At 56.2% G+C, this 21267-nt stretch overlaps 3 protein-coding genes across 9 annotated transcripts in view; 1 reads left to right on the top strand and 2 right to left on the bottom strand.

Annotated features, from left to right (window-relative positions):
- Positions 1 to 937: 937 nt before the first annotated feature.
- ENDOG (endonuclease G) lies at positions 938 to 4247 on the top strand. The gene is made up of 3 exons (XM_046023558.1): positions 938 to 1704; positions 2585 to 2694; positions 3903 to 4247. The coding sequence occupies exons 1-3, from the start codon at positions 1192 to 1194 to the stop codon at positions 4183 to 4185; spliced, it is 906 nt and encodes a 301-aa protein (XP_045879514.1). The 5' UTR covers positions 938 to 1191; the 3' UTR covers positions 4186 to 4247.
- Positions 4248 to 4276: 29 nt separating this feature from the next.
- SPOUT1 (SPOUT domain containing methyltransferase 1) lies at positions 4277 to 11459 on the bottom strand. The gene is made up of 12 exons (XM_046023557.1): positions 11376 to 11459; positions 10763 to 10808; positions 10362 to 10487; positions 8573 to 8732; positions 8247 to 8336; positions 8078 to 8127; positions 7738 to 7868; positions 6281 to 6353; positions 6080 to 6178; positions 5524 to 5626; positions 5214 to 5361; positions 4277 to 4409 (listed from the first exon to the last, which is right to left on the bottom strand). The coding sequence occupies exons 1-12, from the start codon at positions 11409 to 11411 to the stop codon at positions 4341 to 4343; spliced, it is 1131 nt and encodes a 376-aa protein (XP_045879513.1). The 5' UTR covers positions 11412 to 11459; the 3' UTR covers positions 4277 to 4340.
- A 3267-nt stretch (positions 11460 to 14726) lies between these two features.
- KYAT1 (kynurenine aminotransferase 1) overlaps positions 14727 to 21267 on the bottom strand; it is a 35193-nt gene continuing 28652 nt past the window's right edge. For all 7 annotated transcript variants that reach the window (XM_046021741.1, XM_046021744.1, XM_046021740.1 and 4 more), the window contains 10 exons: positions 19310 to 19459; positions 19153 to 19239; positions 18786 to 18914; positions 17035 to 17155; positions 16643 to 16719; positions 16413 to 16502; positions 16090 to 16276; positions 15921 to 16000; positions 15321 to 15407; positions 14727 to 15217 (listed from right to left, as the gene is read on the bottom strand). In XM_046021741.1, coding sequence (XP_045877697.1) covers positions 15152 to 15217; positions 15321 to 15407; positions 15921 to 16000; positions 16090 to 16276; positions 16413 to 16502; positions 16643 to 16719; positions 17035 to 17155; positions 18786 to 18914; positions 19153 to 19239; positions 19310 to 19459 — 1074 coding nt within the window. In that variant the 3' untranslated portion in view covers positions 14727 to 15151. The remainder of the gene's footprint in view (positions 15218 to 15320; positions 15408 to 15920; positions 16001 to 16089; positions 16277 to 16412; positions 16503 to 16642; positions 16720 to 17034; positions 17156 to 18785; positions 18915 to 19152; positions 19240 to 19309; positions 19460 to 21267) is intronic.

Below are 21267 nucleotides of genomic sequence, written 5' to 3'. Positions count from 1 at the left end.
CCACAATCTAGAGAAGATCACTGAGAACATGTTAGTCTTTGCTACATCGTTGTCGTTTTCTTGATACAATTTTGTGTACTGGCTCACCCCAGAGGTTAGGTGGTAAGCAAGTTGCTGATACTTGCGGGCTATATGGTATTCTCATAGGCTAAAAAATGTCTGGGTCCAGCCCCTACTTGGGGTATTTTGCTTAGTTCACCCTCCATTAGGAGTAATACTGCAGCGTTTAAAATCCTAGCGTTCCGGATTCATTTCCCCAGGCTCAGCCCTCTAAGTAGGTTGAAAGCTATGAACCTTTTAAGGCTGTTAAACATACTGCAAAGCTGTGTTCTAGAATCATGCCGGTTTCCCAACCAGCCATTCCCCAGCCGCCTGCATCCTTGTCCCGTTGTTCGGATTTGCCTATGTCCTAGAACTTTTGACGTACGGTGTAGTGGGTAGGAGGGTAGATTTTGGTGTCAGACAGACCTGGGGTCTTGTCCTTGTTCACTTGTTTTGCCAACTAGGAACTTCCTCTCCAGGCTCTTTTGAAAGTTAAGTCAAGGGGCACCTGGGTGGCTCAGTGGGTTAAAGCCTCTGCCTTCAGCTCAGGTCATGATCCCAGGGTCCTGGGATCAAGCCCCACATCGGGCTTTCTGCTCCGCGGGGAGCCTGCTTCCTCCTCTCTCTCTCTGCCTGCCTCTCTGCCTACTTGTGATCTCTGTCTGTCAGATAAATAAATAAAATCTTTAAAAAAAAAAAAAAAAAGAAAGTTAAGTCAAGTAGTGGAAGCGGATTAGATCAGTGCCTGACACTTCCCTGCGCGCCCAAGTCAGGGCTCCTACCGCCGCGCGGAGGTCGGGGTGCTGTGGGGCGGGGCGGTGGCTGCCGGTCACGAACCAGGAGCGAGGTGATAGGCCCGCACGGTCCCGCCCGGCCCGTGTCTTAAAAGGGCAAAGAAGGGGCGCCGGGAGGTCCGCTCGGCGCCAGTCCTGACCCACTCTGTTGGGGTTCCCTAGATTTTCGAAGCGTCCGTGAATGGAAGCGACGAGGATCCCACCCTCTCGCGCCCCTACCCAGTCTCCTTCCCGCAGTGGACCCCGTAGACCGGCGCGGCCCCTTTAAGAGCCTCGCGGTCGGCCGCAGGAGGTCGCGGAGATCCCCCGGCGCAGCAGGCCGAGCTCAGCCTGCGCTGGGTCCGCGCTCTCCGCCATGCACGCGCTGCGGACAGGCCTGACCCTGGCGCTAGGCGCGGGGCTGGGCGCGGCGGCCGAGAACTGGAGGCGGCGGCGGCGGCCGGACGCGCGGGAGGCGCCGGGGCTGCTGGGCCGGCTGCCTGTGCTGCCCGTGGCCGCGGCGGCCGAGCTGCCCGCCGTGCCCGCGAAGCCCGGGGCCCCGGTGGGCACCGGCGAGCTGGCCAAGTACGGGCTGCCGGGGCTGGCGCAGCTCAAGAGCCGCGAGTCGTACGTGCTGTGCTACGACCCGCGCACCCGCTGCGCGCTCTGGGTGGTCGAGCAGCTGCGGCCCGAGCGGCTCCGTGGGGACGGCGACCGCCGCTCGTGCGACTTCCGCGAGGACGATTCGGTGCACGCGTACCACCGCGCCACCAACGCCGACTACCGCGGCAGCGGCTTCGACCGCGGACACCTCGCCGCCGCCGCCAACCACCGCTGGAGCCAGAAGGCCATGGAGGACACCTTCTACCTGAGCAACGTCGCGCCCCAGGTAGCGCCCGCGCCCGGGTCCGAGAGCCTCTCCGAGTCTCGGCTTGCGCTGCGCGGAGCGGGGAAGCTGCCGAGCGCGCGCTTCGGCTCAGGCGCTTGACTGCTCAGTCCGCGCGCTCCTGGGGGAAGGCACTGAACACGGGGCCACCCAGCACCCGCTCCGCAGTCCGACCTTAACTGTGGGCCTCTGGGCACCTCCCTGAGCTTCAGCTTCCTCGCAGCGCCAAGGAACCGAAGACAATGCGTACAAAAGCACTGAGCACACTTCTCGGCCCTTGGCAGGCATTCAGCAGGGAACTGAGGCACAGAGAGGCAAAGGGACTGGCCCATTGTCACACAGCAGAAGACTTAGGCAGTCTGTCTAGAGGACCCTGAGCCATTGTCCCTACCCTTCCTTGCCTCCCAGGAGTCAGAGGAAAGTAATTTGCAAAGCCCGCTGTTAGCAGTCACTGTGTGCCCTCTATCAAGCCCTGTTCAAGCAGGGCCTGGAGACTTGACCTGGGCTCTGGACGCAGAGTTCCCTGCCCATTGGACTTGACACCGGAGAGCTCAAGGGCAGGCCCAGGAGTTCAGCGGGGCTCTGCATGAGCTTCAGAAAGGAGAGGGTAGGGCTGGCGAGGTGCCTTTCCTTGGTGTGGCTCTTTGGAGCCGAGAAGCTGTTCTGAGGCCTGGGATGTTAGTCCTCCCATCCCAAATGGGGGCAGGCTAGCACCCCCTGCGCTCTGCCCGGTTCCACCCCCATGGCCAGGTGGCCTAAAGGGGTCTCTCCTTCCTTGAACCCATTACCTCAGCATGCTTGCCCACCCCCACCCCCATCAGACTATCCCAGCTTGGTGCCAGTTCCTGCCATCTGACAGTCTGAGCCCCACCTCCTCAACCAGGTGCCGCATCTCAACCAGAATGCCTGGAACAACCTGGAGAAGTACAGCCGCAGCCTGACCCGCACCTACCAAAACGTCTACGTATGCACAGGGCCGCTCTTCCTGCCCAGGTGAGGCTAGAACTGGGGGGTGTGGGGCACTAGAGGCCCCCTCCTGCCACTCACCCTCCAGGCCCTCCTCAGCCTCTGGGTCCACCCGCAGTCCCAAGTCACATCGTCTGGTTTCTTGCCAAGGCTGTCCGTCTCCTGCTTCGGGCCCCCTCATTGCATTTCTACAGCTAGAGGCCTGTGGGATACCCGCCAAGATGGTCTCTTCTGCCCCTGGCACCAGGCCCCAAACCTGCCTGTTCCTCTCTCTCCTCACCTCTTGCCATGTGCCCCTGACTCCCTTTCTGTCGATAGAAAGCCTTGCACCAGGCTCTTGCTTTCACAGTCTCCTCTGCTTGGAACAACCCTCCTCACCCTTCTCCTGAAGCCAGGGTTTGACCTCCATCTCCCTGACGCCGAGTCTTCACTCTTGTCCCTCTGCAGCCCCACCTCCCAGGTAGAAGGGATCGCGCTCCCATGGGCGTGCTCAGTGAGTTTTCCGCCCACTGAAGACAGATTGGGGGGCAAAGGGTTGTGGGGAAGCCATCAGCCCTGGAGTCCACAGGCCTCAGATGGGACCCAGGCCCTGTCACCTGGTCTCTGGGTGCCATGGGCAAAGGACCTCAATATTCTTTCCTGGAAAGTGGGGATAATAACCATTCCCGCCCTCATGGCTGCTTAGGGGTAAAAGGGGGGTGGGGGGGTCATAGCAGTAGGCCCTCGGCACGGGCTGGCCGGGGCACCGATCATTAGCAGGTGCCTCCTGCGGCCTGCTGGAAGGAGTAGGCCCTGCTGAGGGGAAGACGGGAAGTCCTCCGTCCCGTGTTCCAGGCCCCAGGCCCAGTGCACGCACTGGGAATTCAGGGGTCATGGGCCTCGCCCACTTGGTGCTCACCCTCCACAGGGGAGGCAGACTATAAGTCCGGGTCCGCACGAATGAAGGTGAATGCCCACGAGGCCTGGTTCTCCTAACAGCATTTATTGCCACCCCGCACTCTGCCTGACCTGGTGCTGGGCCTGAGGAAAACAGGGGAAGGGTGTGTCTACCCAGCAGGGAGCACCTTCTGCCTCCTGGGGGAGCCAGGAAGGACGCCTCCCGCTGAGGGGGCAGCGCTACAGGCTGACACTAGGTGGAAGTCAGGTCCGGGAAGGCTTCCTGGAGATGCAGCCTCGGTCCGACCCAGACCCCCTGGGAGCTCAGAAAGGCCGCATGTGCCCCGATCTGCCCGCAGGACGGAGGCCGACGGGAAGTCCTACGTGAAGTACCAGGTCATCGGCAAGAACCACGTGGCGGTGCCCACCCACTTCTTCAAGGTGCTGATCCTGGAGGCAGCAGGCGGGCAAATCGAACTGCGCTCCTACGTGATGCCCAACGCCCCCGTGGACGAGGCGGTCCCGCTGGAACGCTTCCTGGTGCCCATCGAGAGCATCGAGCGGGCCTCGGGGCTGCTCTTTGTGCCAAATATTCTGGCGCGGGCAGGCAGCCTCAAGGCCATCACTGCAGGCTGCAAGTGAAGGCCGTACCCCGCCGGACTGGGGGGGGCTGCTGGGTCGCATTAAAGGTGGTGATTTTTGGAGACAGAAGTCCTGGCTGTGCCTGTCCCAGGGGACCCTCAGGAGTCTACAGCTTCCCTCCTGCTTGCTTCGCTGTCTTCGGCCTGACGGCACCTTCAGCTGGGCCGGGCGCCCGCCTGGGTGAGGCCAGGCTGCAGGGCGGCCAGGGAGATGAGGATGGCCTCCTGGAGGGGAAGTGTGGCCATGGGCTGGGGCCTGGGAGGCTGGCAGGTGCCTGGCTGCCAGCCTCTCCCACCCTGCCAGCCTCGCAGGGCTCGACTGCCCGGGACCCACCGCAGGGCCTTGCTGCCCTCTGCATGGCCCCAGAGAAGTTAAGAACAAGCTCCACCCCATCCTGCCCATCTGCTGTGGACTGGCTGCATGCCTTTCCCGGGAAGGGTCTTGCCTCTCTGCTTCTCACTCTTCCCCTCTGTAAAATGTGCTCCTGATGTGATAATACCTACCTTTCAGGGTCAAGGTCAGGGTCAGGATTAAGAGAGTTCTCAGCCCACAGGACAGGGTGGGTTTAGGGGTTCCTGCTGGTAGGGTGTGCCCTCAGGGACAGACTGGAGCAGCCCACCTGTGTAGTCAGCCCCCTTGGAGACTACTGGAAGCCAAGGGCCTCTAGCATGCAGACCTCGGAAGTGGGTCCACCAGTTCCATGGGTGCCCAGGACTGAGTCTCCCAGAGCTGGCTGCAAACGGCCCCCTACAGGACTGAGGGGCCACTGAGGCCCAGTGCGGAGGGCTGCCCTGCCCACCACGGTCACGTGTGAGGAAGTGGAACACTGAGCATGCGGCTAGGGAAACAGGCCCAGCGCCAGGACGGCCAGGATCTCCTGGGTCACCCAGCCTGGGAACAGCTGGGGGGCAACCGCACCCAGGATTCTGGACGCCCAGCTCACCCCCACACTGTCCCTGCTGGAATTCACAGCGGTGAGAGGCTGAGGCTGTCAGGAAACCATCTCCAGGGAAGGCAGGCAGGCTCACCTCAGTGCGGATGGTGCGGCTGCCCTGGCTAGGACAGGTGTTGACATACAGATCGAAGAGGACACTGGGTTCAGCCACCTGTAGGTTGGGGTCAGCCTCCACTCCAGCTTCCAGCCCCTGAAGGCCCCCGAACACCACGAGAGCATGCCTGGCACCAGAGGAGGGAATCGGTCACTGTTCACCAAGGCCACACCGAATGCAGCTTCCCAGGGCCTTCAGCCCCCACTCCTGGGACACAGTAGGGGCCCATATAGGGGCCCTATACAGCTCCACTCCTGCTACCCTGGTCCTTGCCCCAGGCTGTACCCACCTGAAGCTGGGAAGCTGGGCGGAGGTCACATCCGAGCCTCTCTCCGAGGTCCCAATGGTCAGGTCATACCCGTCTTGGAAGGGGGCCTCAGCAAACACGGCACCTAAGGGAGAGACCAGGTCACTGGGGTCCTGCTCCAATGCCACAGCCACTGGGCTACGTGTGTCTACGTACTTGGGGAGTGGGGGGGGGGGCGCTGGAGAAGGAGACTCAGCAGGGAGAAACCACACTGTGCTAGACTGGGAACACAAAGTGGAAGATGGGTGGGCAGGAGATCTGAGACCTCATATTACATCCTATAGCCATCTGGTCCTTTGGTCCCATTCCCAACCCCACGGCAGACGTTTCTAGGGGATCACGACCCTTTTTCTCAGGTTTACGATATTCCAAGCAGCACAGTCAGGAAGGTCAAGGCCCAGAGAAGGAAAGGCATTTGCCTAAGGACACACAGTAATGTAGAAGGACAAGGACCCTGGTCTGCCTTTTGTGGCAGGCAAGGTTCTCTGTGGCCTCCCAGAGAGGGTCAGCTCTTCAAAAGAGGAAGCGCTGTACTTACTGAGGCAGGAGGCCAGTCGGACTGTGTAGCCCCAGTACAGACCGGCTTTGGCGCGAGGGTCCTGCGACGACACAACTTTTCCCCGGTAGGTCTTGCTTTCTGAGGAGGAAGTGGGGAGGCTGTGAAGATGGGGCAAGGGACAAGGAGGTAGCAGGAGGCTCTGAGCCCTCCGGCTGGCCAGGCTGGGAGGTTTCCAGATACCTGGGAGCTGTTTCTGGTTCAGCTGGACCGTCACACGAAGTCCAGGCTCCAAGTTCTTGTCAATCTTCACCTCCTGGGGAGAAGCCAGGAGAAATGGGTGCTATTCCCCACAGGGCCAGCAGGTGTCCCTGTTCTCCCAGGTGTCCCTGTTTTCCCAGATGCTGGGTGCAGGGGGATCTGGGCAGCTGGCAAGGTACCTGAGGGTCCAGGTCAAAGGCGTCCTTTGTCCCCTTTCTCTGGCACCTGGGCCAGACCTGCTCTCAAGAGACCATTTGTGGTGTGCCTGGGCGGCTCAGTCAGTTAAGAGGCCAACTCTGGATTTCCGCTCAAGCGCAAGATCTCAGAGTCCTGGGATGGAGTCCCAAGTGGGACTCAGCACTTAGTGTGGACTGAGTCTGCTTCAAGACCCTCTCCCTCTCCCTCTGCCCTGCCCCACCGCCCCCATGAGCAGGAGCAGGCTCTCTCTCCCTCTCAAATAAATCTTTAAAAAAAGAGAGACCATTCTTCCAAAACAACTGCCACAAGACACTGGGCAAAGATAAATGCTCTGGGCCTGGCCCCGGGCAGGCAGTACTTCCCGAGATGAAATCCCAGTCTTCTGAACACACGTGGCTATACCACTTCCTCGCTACAGCGGCTTGCGCAGCCACGTAACCTCTGTGAGCCTCGGTTCCCTCCTCCGTCAAAGAGCAAACCCTCCATAAACAGCCCCTGTGACATAGCCCCGGGCCCGGCGTGAGGTCAGCGGCAGCTGTAACGAATGACAACCGATGTCTGTGTTTCGTGCCAATTCTGAATTCAGGATAGGGCCCTTTCTTTCCCTTCTGAGGTTTCTCCTTTCTTCTGGGTCTGGGTCTAGGTCATCCTGGTCTGCATTTAGCCTGTCATTGCTGGTCTGCTTTTTTTTTTGCTGGTCTGCTTTTTGAGGGGAGGGGACTGTCCACCTGGAAGGGTTTCTGTCTCTGACTCCAGAAGATTTGAGAGTAAGCAGGCGGCTGCCTCAGAGGGATTCTGAACTTATTTCTGTAGGGTTTTGGTTGGGTTGTTTTGGGTTCATTTACTTTTTTTCTTTTTAAGATTTTGTTTATTTGACAGAGAGAGATCACAAGTAGGCAGAGAGGTAGGCAGAGAGAGAGAGGAGGAAGCAGGCTCCCTGCTGAGCAGAGAGCCCAACGTGGGACTTGATCCCTGGACCCTGAGATCATGACCTGAGCCGAAGGCAGAGGCTTAACCCACTGAGCCACCCAGGCGCCCCTCATTTACTTTCTAAGAAACTAAATTTGCTCTGGGCTTTAGCTACTGAGCCCTGTTTGGGGGCACTTCTTTGGCCCAAACCTACATCGTGGGGGAACTGCAAGGCACAGATGCCTGGGTCCAGGGCTCCCTAGACCCTGCCTGCCCTCTGTGGCCGCCGTGTGTCCAGAACGTATGTCCTAGCCTGCTCTCCCCATCCCTACCTTCTTCATGCCACAGTTGACAAAGGACCCATGGCCTGGCCGGGTGGGCCGGTCCACCACGATGCCTTCTCTGAACTCGGACTCCTCATCCTGACGCATGTGGTGAGGGCTGTCCAAGGGGTTCAGAAGCCCTGTGTGTTGGGAGATGCAAAGGCACCTAGTGGTATGGCAGGAACACTGGAGGCCCGGTCCGCGTTTCAGGCCTGCCACAGACCTGCCACTCGCCACCAGGCACAGGCCTTGCCCTGCCTGGGCCAGTTTTCTGAAGAGCGTAGCCATTTCTCAAGGTCTGGGAGATGAACCCTGAGAAATGGGGGTCAGTACGCCCTTGCAGCCTTACCTGCAAACTGGAGATCCTGATGCTTGGGGAAGAACGCCTTTCTTAGGTACCTAGTAAAGAACATGGATCTCAGGAAGTGCGCGGAGGAGGCTGCCCCCGCCAGACCTGTACCTCGAGCACCCTGCTCCTCCCGGTCAAGTTCAGGGAAGTCCGCCCTTCACGCCCTCACTGTGGACACTCCAGGTACTGCAGGATCCGAGCAAGCTGCACGCACGCCTGCCCTTTCTTGCCGACTCCCCTGAATTCTCCCTCCACGGTCCTGGAGAGAGAAAGACAGGGCTTCCAGAGCCTTCTGTGCTCTCTTCCAGAGTTCCTCTACCCAATCTGACCCCTGCAGTGCTCCTGCTTTGTGACTCTTCCCACCAGATTCACCAGGGGCATTTCGGGCTGTGTTCTCAGCCCAGGCAAGTAGGCACCCACAAGGACGAAGCAAATCAATCCTAGCGGTCCCTCCCTCCTTGCTGAGGCCCCGTGCACTGTTGGATGGCCCCTCACTTGGCATCCTGGCCTTCTTCATCGAACACCACAATCTCATCCACACAGAAGATAGTGCAGGCTCTGGCGATCTGGCCAGCCAGGTAGGTGCGAAGCTCTGGTGACTGGGCATTGTCCAGGATAGAGCCTGGCAGGGCCACGCTCAGGGTGTAGGGTCGACCTGGGAAGTGGAAGGGCATTCACGGTCAGTCTGAGAGGCTAGGGCTGAGCGTTCCCTCCCTCCCTCTAATCCCAGAGCCCAGAGTTAGAGAACTTTCCCCTGGGAGGAATTTTGAGGCCAGCAAAATAGGTCCAACTCCCCTTTCCAGGCCTCAATCTACCCAGGAGGAAAATGGACCTTCTGGTCCCCAAGGCTTCCGTGAGCAGGGCACACCACTGGGCAAGGCTGGAGAGTGGTTAGGGGCACTGGTCAAGTTCATATGCTGGCTCTGCCCCTTACTCCCTCAGTTCTCCAGCTCGCAAATGGGATAATAAAGAGAACTAATATTATTAGGCCTTTTCTGTATGCATCTACCCCATAACCCTAATAACTATTACTATGATCCCCATCAAGAGGTGGGACCCAGAGAGATCAAACATGTGGCCCAAGGTCACACAAAAGGCAAGACAGCTAGATATGGGTTTAGGCTATCTACGGGGGGATCACCATATTCTCCCTCCCAGAGTCGCCCAAAGGGAAGCACATGAGGGAACACTCAGGAAGCATTTCCTTGGTGTCTGAAACAGCTGACATGCTCTGTTTCTGTCCCCACTGTCGCCATCATCACTGGTAACCAAAGGGCTTAGAAGGCACATTATGACACCCTAACCCTCCTGAGGTTTGAGTCTAGACAAGGAGAAAAGATAAAATTTGTTAGGGTAGATCCAGATGTACTGATGTGGAAGGACACACAGGGCACAATGTGGAATGAGAAAAACCAGGCCCAGAAGCTAATGGATAAAGTGGTCTCACTTTTGTAACACTGTATCTATATATTCTCTACATTATCTATGAGTGAATGTAACATAACAGGTGGAGAAACTTACACTGCCAGGTTTGCTGGGATTTTTTTTTTTTTTTTTACAGTATTCCGCATTTTGGGGAAGGGGGCTGTTTTGAACAGGTATTATTTAACAAGAGAAAAAAAAGGCAAACTCTTATTATAATCAAAATAAGGGAAAAAAAAAATAAGGGGTGCCTGGCTGGCTTAGTCGGTAGAGCATGCAACTCTTGATCTCAGGGTTGTGAGTTCAAGCCCCATGTTGGGTGTAGAGCTTCCTTAAAAAACAAAATCAAAATAAGTAAATGAAAAACTCGATTAAAGCACACAGAACGTGCTCAATAAAAAGTAAAAAAAAAATAGGGGCGCCTGGGTGGCTCAGTGGGTTAAAGCCTCTGCCTTCAGCTCAGGTCATGATCCCAGAGTCCCAGGATCAACCCCCAAATCAGGCTCTCTGCTCAGCAGGGGGCTTGCTTCCACCTCTCTCTCTGTGCCTGCCTCTCTGCCTACTTGTGGTCTCTGCCTGTCAGATAAAGAAATAAAATCTTAAAAAAAAAAAAAAAAAAAAAAAAAAGTAAAAATATAACTGTCATTATGATGATGATGAGTTCTGGCGGTGTAAAGTTACGATAATGTGATGTTTAGGCTCCGAAAGACCGAAATCTACCTAAGTACAAGGTTAGGACTCAGGTTTTCCTATTCTCTGGGCCTCAGTTTCTCCCTCGGGACCAGATGTCTGGACCCACTGGTCTCTAAGGTCTCTTCCGGATACGACATTCTCTTCCCTGCCCACGACCCGGCCTGCTCACCCTGGTCCTCCCTCCGTGCAGCTGCCTCTTCTTCCCGCTGGAGTTTTGCCTGTTCCTCCTGTGCCCGCTGCCGCTCCAGTTTTTTCATCAGCTTGAGATCCTTCCACTTCTTTTTCTCCTCTTTCTCTGGAGAAGAGGGCATGTGGATTGGTGGAGGGGAGAGGGACTTGGAGGGAGACAGCAGTCCAGGAGATGGTGCCCTCCCAGTAAGGTCGGCCTGGGCTCTCCAGTGTTGCTTAGTGAGCGGGCAAAGGAGCCTCTGTGGCCCCTTCTTTCCCGTTTTGGGTGCTGGGCGACCCTGAGGGACAAACCTGAAGGCTCTCCCCACGTTCTGCAGTGCCCTGCTGGAGTAGCCTCAGGCAAGGCTAAACAGATCCCCTCCCCTCCAGCCCCGTACTTACTCTGCTGCTTCCATTTTCGCCACTCGACTCTTTGGCCATGTTCACCCTGGAGCAGGAATCGGAAGAGGTATAGGATTGAGGCTGAATGATCACGGCTGGGAGGGGGTCCTGCCCATCAGCGGGGGTAGTGAGGAAACCTCGGAGCGCCCCCACACTGCCGCGGCTGGGAGAGCAGGACTGAGTCTGACACTTTGCAAGCACTCACGTTGTTGAATCGCGTCAGACAGGAGAGAAGAGGAAACTGAAGCTCGGGGAGACCTGCCTACTGCCGCCCTGGCAGTCATTAGAGATACGCCACGAAAGGGCTCGAGAGGGCGGGCAGGGTCCCACCCCCTGAATCCAAGCCTCGGTCGGAGTAGCCGCAAGGGGCTCCAGCAAAGGGTTACCTGACGCTGTCCCGGCCCTGGCTCGGACCCTGGCACCTACCCCCGGTTCCTACCCGGGCAGGAGCGCACGCGGCCACCAGCATGCGGCACCTCGGGGCTCCCGGCCTCGAACCAGCGACGAGCAGGGAGCGGGAGGCTCGGCCTGGCCCCGCCACGGGCTCCCACACATTTCGTTCTCGCGCCCCCACCCCCTGTCCTGCCCCGAGACCCCAGCTCCCGCCACTTACCGGGCCGCAGGGCCGCTTCTTCACACGCTCCGCCATGTTCGTCGCACACCGTCGGCCACACCCTGCCAATCAGACTCATCCCTTCCGGCCACACCTCCTCCGAGCCGTCCAATCGGAGAGCCAATGGCGTGCGGGGGCGTGGCTAGGCGTCCGGAGGCTTTGCGAGCGCTTGGCCTGGGACTCGCAGGCTAGTTGAGCAGAGTGCGCGCAGTGGGGGCCGAGTCGCCCGGGCCGGGTCTTGTCGCAGGCTTCGGGGGTCCAAAGGGCAACTTGTGCAGTGCTGCCCCGGATCCTTAGACAACCGGAGAGCCGCCCTCCGTTTACACACGAGCGCGACAGTTAAAACTCAGCTCGATTTTATTTTACGTGGGGCGCGGGGCTCGATCCCACGACCCGGGACCATGACCTGAGCGGAAGCCAGAGGCCTTAACCCACTGAGCCACCCAGGCGCCCCGTATCCATTTTTTTAATAGATGCATTCATTTGCTCTCTTTATTTTTTAGAGCAGACTTTATTTTTTGGAGCAGATTTAGGTTTACCAAAAATGAAGCATATAGTACAGAATTCCCATATACTTCTTCTCCCCTACTCATTTTCCCCCACCCTCAACATCTTGCCTGACTGTGTAGGTTTACTGTAGTTGATGAACCCATGTTGATGTAGTATTATTAACTAAAGTCCATAGTTTACATTAGGGTTCTTTCTTTGTGTTGTACATTCTGCAGGTTTTTTAGCAAAGACATAATGTCAGGTGTCTACCGTCACAGTACGGTACAAAATAATTCCACTACCCTAAAAGTCCTGTGTTCCTCCTACCCTCTTCCAAGTCCCTGGCAATCACTAATCTTTTTTACTCTTTCTTTAGTTTTGTCTTTCCCAGAATGTCATATAGTTGGAATCTAAGTATGTAGCCTTTTTATTTATTCATTTTTATTTATTTATTTTTTCAATATTTTATTTATTTATTTGACACAGAGAGAGATCACAAGTAGGCAGAAAGGCAGGCAGAGAGAGAGGGGGAAGCAGGCTCCCTGCTGAGCAAAGAGCCCAATAGGGGGCTCAATCCCATGACCCTGGGATCATGACCTAAGCCGAAGGCAGAGGCTTTAACCCACTAAGCCCCCTAGGCACCCCAAGAAAGAGCTATTGAGCAGGGCCTATTTTGAGGCTGGAACAAGGACACAGTGGTAAGCAAAAGCAGATCCTGATCTGGAGCTTACAACCAGAGAGAGACTGATTTCTTTCTTTCTTCATTTTTCTATGTTTTTAAGTAAGCTCTAGGTCCAACATGGTGCTTGAACTCCACCCCAAGGTCAAGAGCTACGTGCTCTACCAACTGAGCCAGCCAGGTGCCCCGAGGAGAGATTAATTTCCAATTCAGTGTATGTGTTAGCATTCTGTGGGGGTGTTGCTTTCCCTAGCCTCTCCCTCCCCTCTCGGAGTATGAAGGCAGATCATTTACGCACCTCAGGCAGATCTGCGCTCTCCTGCTAACTGAGGTTACCCAGTCTGAGATCTGGAACTTCTGATGAGTCACAGATTTGAGTTATGGGCAGATTATAGATTGGTTCATGAGACATAGAACCTCTGGTGGGGGTGGTTCCACCCAAGAAATCTATGGGTTTACCCCAGCAGGGACTTTCTTGCCATCGGGCTATGTGTAGTATGGCCAAGGGCCTCCAAGCCTGCGCCTCTGAACTGGTATTCTGCTTCACTGCCTTGACTTTGGAACTGTGGGAGCAAGTACCAAGTCCTGGTTTAGAAGGGAAGGGAGGGTTCATAGCGCAGAGTGCCCTCCAACAGCAAATCTCTGACCCCAGGTGGGCGTCCTACACTTCAGTTCAATTCTGACCATTGGCACAGATCCTAGAGGTTAAGGGCTCAGTCCCACCAGACCACCCCCCCCCCCCATTTCAAATGCCACGATACTATAGATTGGGGCATTTCCAGCATTCCCCTGGAGTTTAATAATTCCATGAAATGATTCACAGTACTCAGGGAGGTACTGTACTCACAGTTTCATTATAAAGGATACAACACAGGGACAGCCCAACGGGAGAGATGCACAGAGTAAGGTTTTGGGGGAGGAAGATCCAAGTACTTCCGTGCCCTCTCCCATGCATCACCCTCCCCGCACATTGCTGTGTTCGACAACCCAGAAGCTCCCTGAGCCTCACTGATTCAGGGTTTTTTAGGTGGGGTTTTATTCCATATGTACGATTGCTTAAATCATTGGCCAAGGGAAGTGACAACTCAATGTTCGATCCCTTTTCCCCTCCACCGGGGCCTGCGGTTGGGACCGAAAGCTCTGACCCTCTACTGACATGGTCCAAGGGGTTTATACAAAGGACAGTCCTAGGGGCACCTGGGTGGCTCAGTCAGTTAAGTGTCTGCCAGGGGCTCAACTCATGATCGCAGGGTCCCGGGATCGAGCCCCGGATGGCTCCCTGCTCCACGGGGAGCCTGTTTCTCCCTCTCCCCACCCCCTGTTCATCTCTCTCTGAAGTAAATAAATAAAATCTTTAAAAAGGAAAAAAAGAGACAAAAACAAAAGACAGTCCTATCGCTCAGCGAATTCCAAGGGTTTTAGGAGCTCTGTGCCAGCAACCAGGGACAAACACTCAATACACCCTATTATGTTGCATGTTGCCATGAGCTCCCCCAATTAAAAGGTTCGCAGGAGCGAACACACAGGCCTGCAATGTAAGGGCGACTTCAAGCCCCGAGCACCATCTTCCAAATGAATTCAGGAGTTACTGTTGCTTTAAAGAGAGACGCCCACCCCTGGGAACAAGGCTGCTTCTACCTTGGCGAGCCGGATGGCTTTGGGCAAGTCACATCACCTCCAAAGTGGCTTTCCCGCCTGTAAAATGCAGAGAGTTAACTCCCATCTCAAAAGTTAGTTTAACGAGGTGGTGGGCACCTTGGCCCTGGACACAGGGAGGTAGACAATTACTTGTGCCTTCTGCCTCAACTTCCTCACCCTCCTGGCCTGCACTCTGACCCCCTGTGAGACAGGAGACTGTTCGTGTCTTCCCTTTCAGACACTCAGCAGAGGCCCCCACCTCCTGCACACACGCACAACGTGCCACAGTCACAATCCCCCTCTGAGCCCTGGGTTCTAGGCCCGGTTTTACCACGAACCAAGACTTGGGACAAGACCCCCGTCCCTGCCCTGCTCCGGGCCTCGGTTTTACTCCACAAAACACATTTGTGCAGAGAGGGGCTGGGATCTAAGTTTCACTGAGTGCCTTCCGCTCTGCCCCTGTCCCCATCAGCCATCAGCACCACCGTGTGAAGCAGAGAAGCCGCTAATAAGAGTGTAAATAACTAAAAAAAAAAAAAAAAAAAAAGAGTGTAAATAACTTATAACTTTATTACGGATGAAAAGGACTGGCTAGAGGACTCGAGCCTAAAGGCCACTTCCCGAGGTTATGTAAGCAGATAAGGAAAGGAAGGGATGACGGAGCCTGGGCTGGGGCCAGGGCAGGGCTGGGACTCAAGGCCAGGACACTGCTGGACTCTGTCCCTTGAGTCCCAGACAAGGAGGGGACCCAAGACTCTGTGACCCGATCTAGGGAGGAGCAGGGAGAGCCCCCGTTCAGGTCCACCTTCCCGCCATACAGGTCCTGTGGGAATCGCTCCAGAACCCACCAAGACCAAGAAGGAGGGCTCCTCCCTGGGGACATCCTGTGTAGCCCCAAGCTCTATCTACGCCCAGCCTGGGAGGGGCTGACAACCGGACACAGAGCCAGCGGGAACCAGGCGGAGCCACGTCAGGGTCTGGGCTCGTCCTTCCACTTCTGCAGCTTCTCGTCCATGGCCTGGAGCGTGGACTCGTCCTGCACCAACACAGGTCAGTCCTACCCCCTCTCCCCACAGCACCAGCGGGCCACGGGGAGCTTGCGGAGGTCCTCTCTCCCCGCCAACCCCCCCATCCTTTACCTTCACAAAACAGAAGCGGACATAGTGGTCAAATTGCTTCCGATGTGGGCTGCTGTAGAAGACGGAGACCGGAATAGCCGCCAAGCCCTAGGGAGGAGGAAGCCCACGTCTCAGAGCCTCCCCACAGCACGGCAGGCCCTGGCTCTGGGGGACAGAGAGCTTCTTGTCGTGGGCTGGGGCAGGGACAGTTAGCTCTGGTGCAGCACCTCCCAGGGATGGGTCAAGGTCAGAGGAAAAGAATGGCAGAGCATGGTTCCCAGTCCCTCCCTGTGTGCAGAAGGGAGGTGAAGGCTGGGGGCGGGGGGCGGTGGGGGGGGGGCAGTGCCATGTGTTAGATCAGGGCAGACACAGAGAAGAAATCAACCTCAGCGCCAGAGCCCAAAGCCCACCCAATTCAGCATTAATGCGCCAACCCCACACCCTACAGACAAGCCGGCCAAGGCCCGGAGAGCCCAGGGATGCCCGCCAGCCCGCACAGCATCTTTCTGCAAATTCCAGACAGAGATGCACCCTGGTCCTAGGGCTGACAGCAGAGGCTGGGCTGGACTGGGGGCCTGGCCTCTAATAGCGCCCACGGGGCCCTGGCCGAGCCCGGCCCACCTTGTTCCTGATCATCCACTTGACGAAGCGTCTGTCGTAGGGCTCATCTTCATCGCCTGGCAAGTCCGGCATCTGGGTCTCTGGGGGACAGAAGCCACGCTGGGCCCCGGCCGCCTCTAGCCACCCCCCTCCCGCCCTGCCTCTGCCCGGGCGGGCCAGTCCTGCTCACTGAAGTCTGAGATGTCTGCGATGAGGAAGTAGCTGCCCTGGGGGACCACGGGCCTCAGGCCCACAGACTGCAGACTGCGGATCATGTGGTCCCGGTAGCGCTGCACGGCTTGGGGCAGCTGCACGAAGTAGCTGCTGGGTTGGCCAAAGTGCAGTTGCTCGCGCTGGAAGCTCTGGGCCACGGCGGCCTGCGCAGGGTGGGCGCGCATGGGCGGGGCTGAGCGCGCATGGGGCGTGGCTGACCGGACGGGGTGGGGGGAGGGGGGCTGGCCCGGGCTCTGTGGCGCCCCTCCCCCCGCGGCCGGGTCCCCTGCCTCTCCTCACCTGGCCCTGCGTGGGACAGTGATAGACAGTGTTCTGGTGGACGGTACGCAGGTGCTTCATGAGAGTGTCCGGGCCCAGGGCCCAGCCCACCTGGACCGGGAACACAGGGAGGGGGTGAGGTCCTCTGGGGCCTGGCCACCCCCTTTCCTAATTCCCAGTGCAGCCTTGCCCGCCCCGGATCATGGAGGGAGGCAGTACCGCGACGGTACCCCCGACCCTCGTCGACTCACCTTCCAGCCGGTGGCGCTGAAGCTCTTGCCAGCGCTGCCAATGGTCAGGGTGCGTTCCCACATGCCAGGGAGGCTGGCTGCCCAAGGCCAAAGAGAGTTACTGCTCAGACAGGGGTGAGGGGCTGGTGGCCAGGCCCCAGGCAGCGCACTCCGCCTCGGGGCACCAGGGCCCCTGCTAGGTGCTAAAACTATTTACGGGGCTCATCTGGGCTCATGCTCATGACCACCCCTGGGGGCAGGGCCATTGCATCCTCCTGCTCTCTGAGAGCCTAAGTCACTGCCCCAGGTCACACGGGCCCTAACCACGGGGCCTGTGCGGGCTCCCAGACTGAGCTCGGGGCCCTGCCACCAATGTCCAGGGGAAGGGACGGGCCCGGGCGGCCGGGGCTCACCGATGCTGACGTGCTGGTGACCATCGTAGACCAGCCACTGGTAGACCTCATCACTGATGCAGATCACGTCATGCTGCTGGCACAGGCTGGCCACCAGCTCCAGCTCGGCCTTGGAGAACACCTGTGGGGACCACCCCCAAACAGAGACACCTGCTCAGGGAGATGAACAGATACCACCGAGTTGGCTGCTAAGGGCTTTTCCATCCCATCCTATCGAATCCCTTGCAACACTGACCCTGGGAGGTCTGCTGCGAGTTAACGGAAAATATACACATTGGTCTCGGTCCCCGGGGTTCCTGGCACAGAGCTCCTACAACCCTTGTAAATGTCTTAGTGACAGGAGCACTAATATTGGGTCTTCGAGCCCTGACAACAGGGTTCCTAAAGCCCTCGTAAATTCCTTAGTGAAAAGAGCACTAGACGTGTTTTTTTGTTCTAACGAGATGACGCTGGGTAGGCACCTGCGTGGCTCCAGCATCGGGGCTGGTCACCAGAATGACCAAGCCATGATTAGAAGCTTGGAATTTCAGCCCTACCTGTATCCTACAGAGAGCAGAGGGGTTGGAAATGGAGTTGATAATGAATCATGGGGCGCCTGCGTGGCTCAGATGTTAAGCGTCTGTCTTCAGTTCCGGTTATGATGCCGGGGTCCTGGGATCGAGCCCAGTATCGGGCTCCCACTCCCTGGTCAGTGGGAAGTCTGCTTTTCTTTTTCTCCCTCTGCCCCTCCCCCGGCTCATGCACTTGCTCTCTCTCTTACATAATTAAATCTTTTAAAAAGGGGCGCCTGGGTGGCTCAGTGGGTTAAGCCTCTGCCTTTGGCTCAGGTCATGATCTCAGGGTCCTGGGAATGAGCCCCGCATCGGGCTCTCTGCTCAGTGGGGAACCTGCTTCCTCCTCTCTCTCTGCCTGCCTCTCTGCCTACTTGTGATCTCTGTCAAATAAATAAATAAAATCTTAAATATATATATATATATAATGACTAATGATGCCTATGTGAGGAAGCCTCCATAAAGTCCCAATAGTACAAGGTTCGGAGCGCTTCCAGACTGGTGAACACATCCACATACTGGGAGGGCGACACACCCAAGCCTCGGGATCCTCCCAGACCTTTTTCTGTGTTTCTCTTCATCTGGCTGTTGTCTCCTTTCTCATCTGTATCTTTCTCAACTCCTTAGTAAACTAGTAAGTGGAAGTAAGCATTTCCCTGGGTTCTGTGAGCTGCGCCAGCAAATTAATAGAAACCGAAGAGGGTGTGGTGGGAACCTCAAATTCATAGCCGGGCATCTGAAGGGCGGGCAGCCTCGTGGGGCTTAGCCCTAACCTATAGGATCTGACGCTACCCCAGCTGGTGTAGAACTGCTGGGTGTGGGCGCCCCCCACACCCGAGGGCAGAGTGTTGTAAGGGCAGTGGTCGTATGAGGGGAGAGACACCCAGTTGGACAGTTGGATTTTCCTCTGCGTCAATTCTGTCATGTTCCCATTGGACACATGAGAAAATACTCCGAGAGGTGAGGTCACCATTCCCAGGGTCTCAGGGGTCACAGAGGTTCCCAGTCTGCTCCAGCAACCAGCACTTCCGCCTTCCAGGGGGATTCCCGCCCCTGTCCCTGGGACCTTGGGGAGTCTCGGTCCTCAGAGCTCATTACAAGTTGCCTTCCCATTTCACAGATGAAGAAACTGAGGCCCAATGCTTCAAATCAGTAACACAGCAGGGACCTGAACCCAGTCGGGAGGGGTCCCTCGGGTACCTTTCCCACGGGGTTGTTGGGTGTGTTGAGGATTAGGGCTTTGGTACGAGAGGTAAACTTGCTGGCCAGCTCTGTGGGGTCCAGCTGCCAGTTGCTGGCGGAATCCAGTTCCCCGTCCTGGGTGGGGCTCTGTGAGAGGAGATGGAAGGGGGCAGCAATTAATCCCCTAGCCGACCTTCAGCTCCCAGGATTTGGCCCTCCTTCATGGGCATCTGTTTCCGCCCACTCTCCTCTGGCACTCTGGACACCCCCCCCCCATCCTGGAGAAAAGGGCCTCCTTTCCTTCCTTCTTTCCCACCTCCCAAGGGCCAACACGACACACTCCTTGGACCCCTCTGCCTACCCACACCCTACCCAGCATCCTCACCGGCTTCAGGGTCACAAACACAGGGCGACCCCCTGCCATCAATGTCATGGGTTCATAACAGTCAAAGAAGGGCTCCATGATGATGACCTAGCAAAAGGATCAGATGAGCTGGCCCCTTGGCCCTCATCCCTACCCAGCCCGAGTCTTGCTCACTCACCTCATCCCCTTCGTCCACCAGGGCCTGGAAGGCTGTGAAGAGGGCTCCATAGGCACCCACGGTCACCAGCACGTTCTTGAGTGGGTCTATCTCCTGTCCCAGGAGCTTCCCAAAGAAACTTGCCAAGATCTTTGTCAGGGGTGGGTAACCCTGGCAGGACAGCAGCCGTCAGCCCGCCTGGCTCAGCCCGGGCCCACCCTCCTGCTCAGCTGCATCCAGGCAGTTCTAGCACTTTCCAGTCACAGGCCTGAGGCAAATTTGGCCTTTCATGTCTTCCACCATCGCTGGCCATCGAGCCTGTTCTGCGCAGGCCCAACGCCCAGGGCTAGGATTTGGTGGAGAACCAGACAGAGCGCATATTTTGTGGAGAACAGTCCAACCGAGCCCCATGGTGGTGGCAACGCCATGGCTGAAGCCCTTCCTTCTCAGTTTAAGAAGCACATCTGTGCCATCGGCTCATCCCAAAAGCCTTGCAAGACACGTATTACTTGATCCCCATGATTTGATAGGTAGAGAAACGGAGACCCAGAGATAGGAAATGTGCTCAAGGTCATGCACAGTTGAGGAGCAGGAAGGGGACTTTATGGAAGCACCCCACTACGAGAGGAAGGTTGGATCCATACGCTTGTTTGCTGAGGACCCTTATAAAGCACTCGAGGCTAAGCCAAAGGACTGAAACCCCAAGGTCTAGAACTTCACCAACTAATTCACTCAACCAGTCTGGACCATGTAAAAATTAAACATTTCTGTCCGGCAAAATATACCAGGAGCAAAGTTAAAAGACAAAACGTTGCAGACCAGGAGAAAGAGGTCAGGTATTTAATATATAAAGAGCTCTTGCAAAACAACAAGACAGAGAGAGAGACCCAAATGAAGAAACAGAGTTGGTCATGACAGAAAAAGGACCGATACACAGTGCACATATGAAAAGGATAATAATTGAAGAAAAATAAAACCGACAATGAAATGTTGCTCTAAGAATATGTCAGTATTAAAAAGGTTGGAAATGCCCACAGCTGGCAAGAGTAGAAGACCAGTGTGTCGGTGGGGATGTGAGTAAACCTTTTTGGAAGGCAGGTGGAAGACATCCATCACATCTTTAAATGCTTACACCCTCTGACTCTCTAGTTTGACTTCCAGGGATTTGTCTGAGAGAAAGGCTCACACATGTGTACAAAGATATACACACAGAAATATTCACTGTGTCATTGCTTATAAAAGTGAGATAGTCAAAGGGCGCCTGGGTGGCTCAGTGGGTTAAAGCCTCTGCCTTCAGCTCAGGTCATGATCCCGGGGTCCTGGGATGGAGCCCCACATCCCGCTCTCTGCTCAGCAGGGAGCCTGCTTCCTCCTCTCTCTCTGCCTGCCTCTCTGCCTACTTGAGATCTCTGTCAAATAAATAAATAAAATCTTTAAAAAAAAAAAAGGTGAGATAGTCAAACCAGCCCATCAGAGCAGGGCAGGTTCAAGAATTTATAGCACAGCTAGGCACGGGAATACCATGTGGCCCTTAAAGAGAATGAGGCTATTCTGACATGGAAAGTTGCCCATGACAAGCTGTTTAGTGAAATAAACAGGCTACAGAGCATTATAGTACAAGTCCGTTCGTGCTAAAAACCGCAAATCTCGTATGTTAGGTATATGGGTGTGTGTGAGCGTGTGTGTTTATATAAGCACTTTATTTATTTTATTTTTTTTAAAGATTTTATTTATTTATTTGACAGAGAGATCATAAGTAGACAGAGAGGCAGGCAGAGAGACAGAGAGAGGGAAGCAGGCTCCCTGCTGAGCAGAGAGCCGGATGCGGGACTCGATCCCAGGACCCTGAGATCATGACCTGAGCCGAAGGCAGCGGCTTAACCCACTGAGCCACCCAGGCGCCCCTATATAAGCACTTTAAAACGTTAGAAGTTTAAAAGTTTAAATGCTCAGCGAAGTAGCAAACTCTTGGTCACAGT

The sequence above is a fragment of the Meles meles genome, chromosome 11 (assembly GCF_922984935.1).
Source record: "Meles meles chromosome 11, mMelMel3.1 paternal haplotype, whole genome shotgun sequence".
NCBI classification, from domain to species: Eukaryota; Metazoa; Chordata; class Mammalia; order Carnivora; family Mustelidae; genus Meles; species Meles meles.
This window is presented reverse-complemented; position numbering and strand designations above follow the sequence as displayed.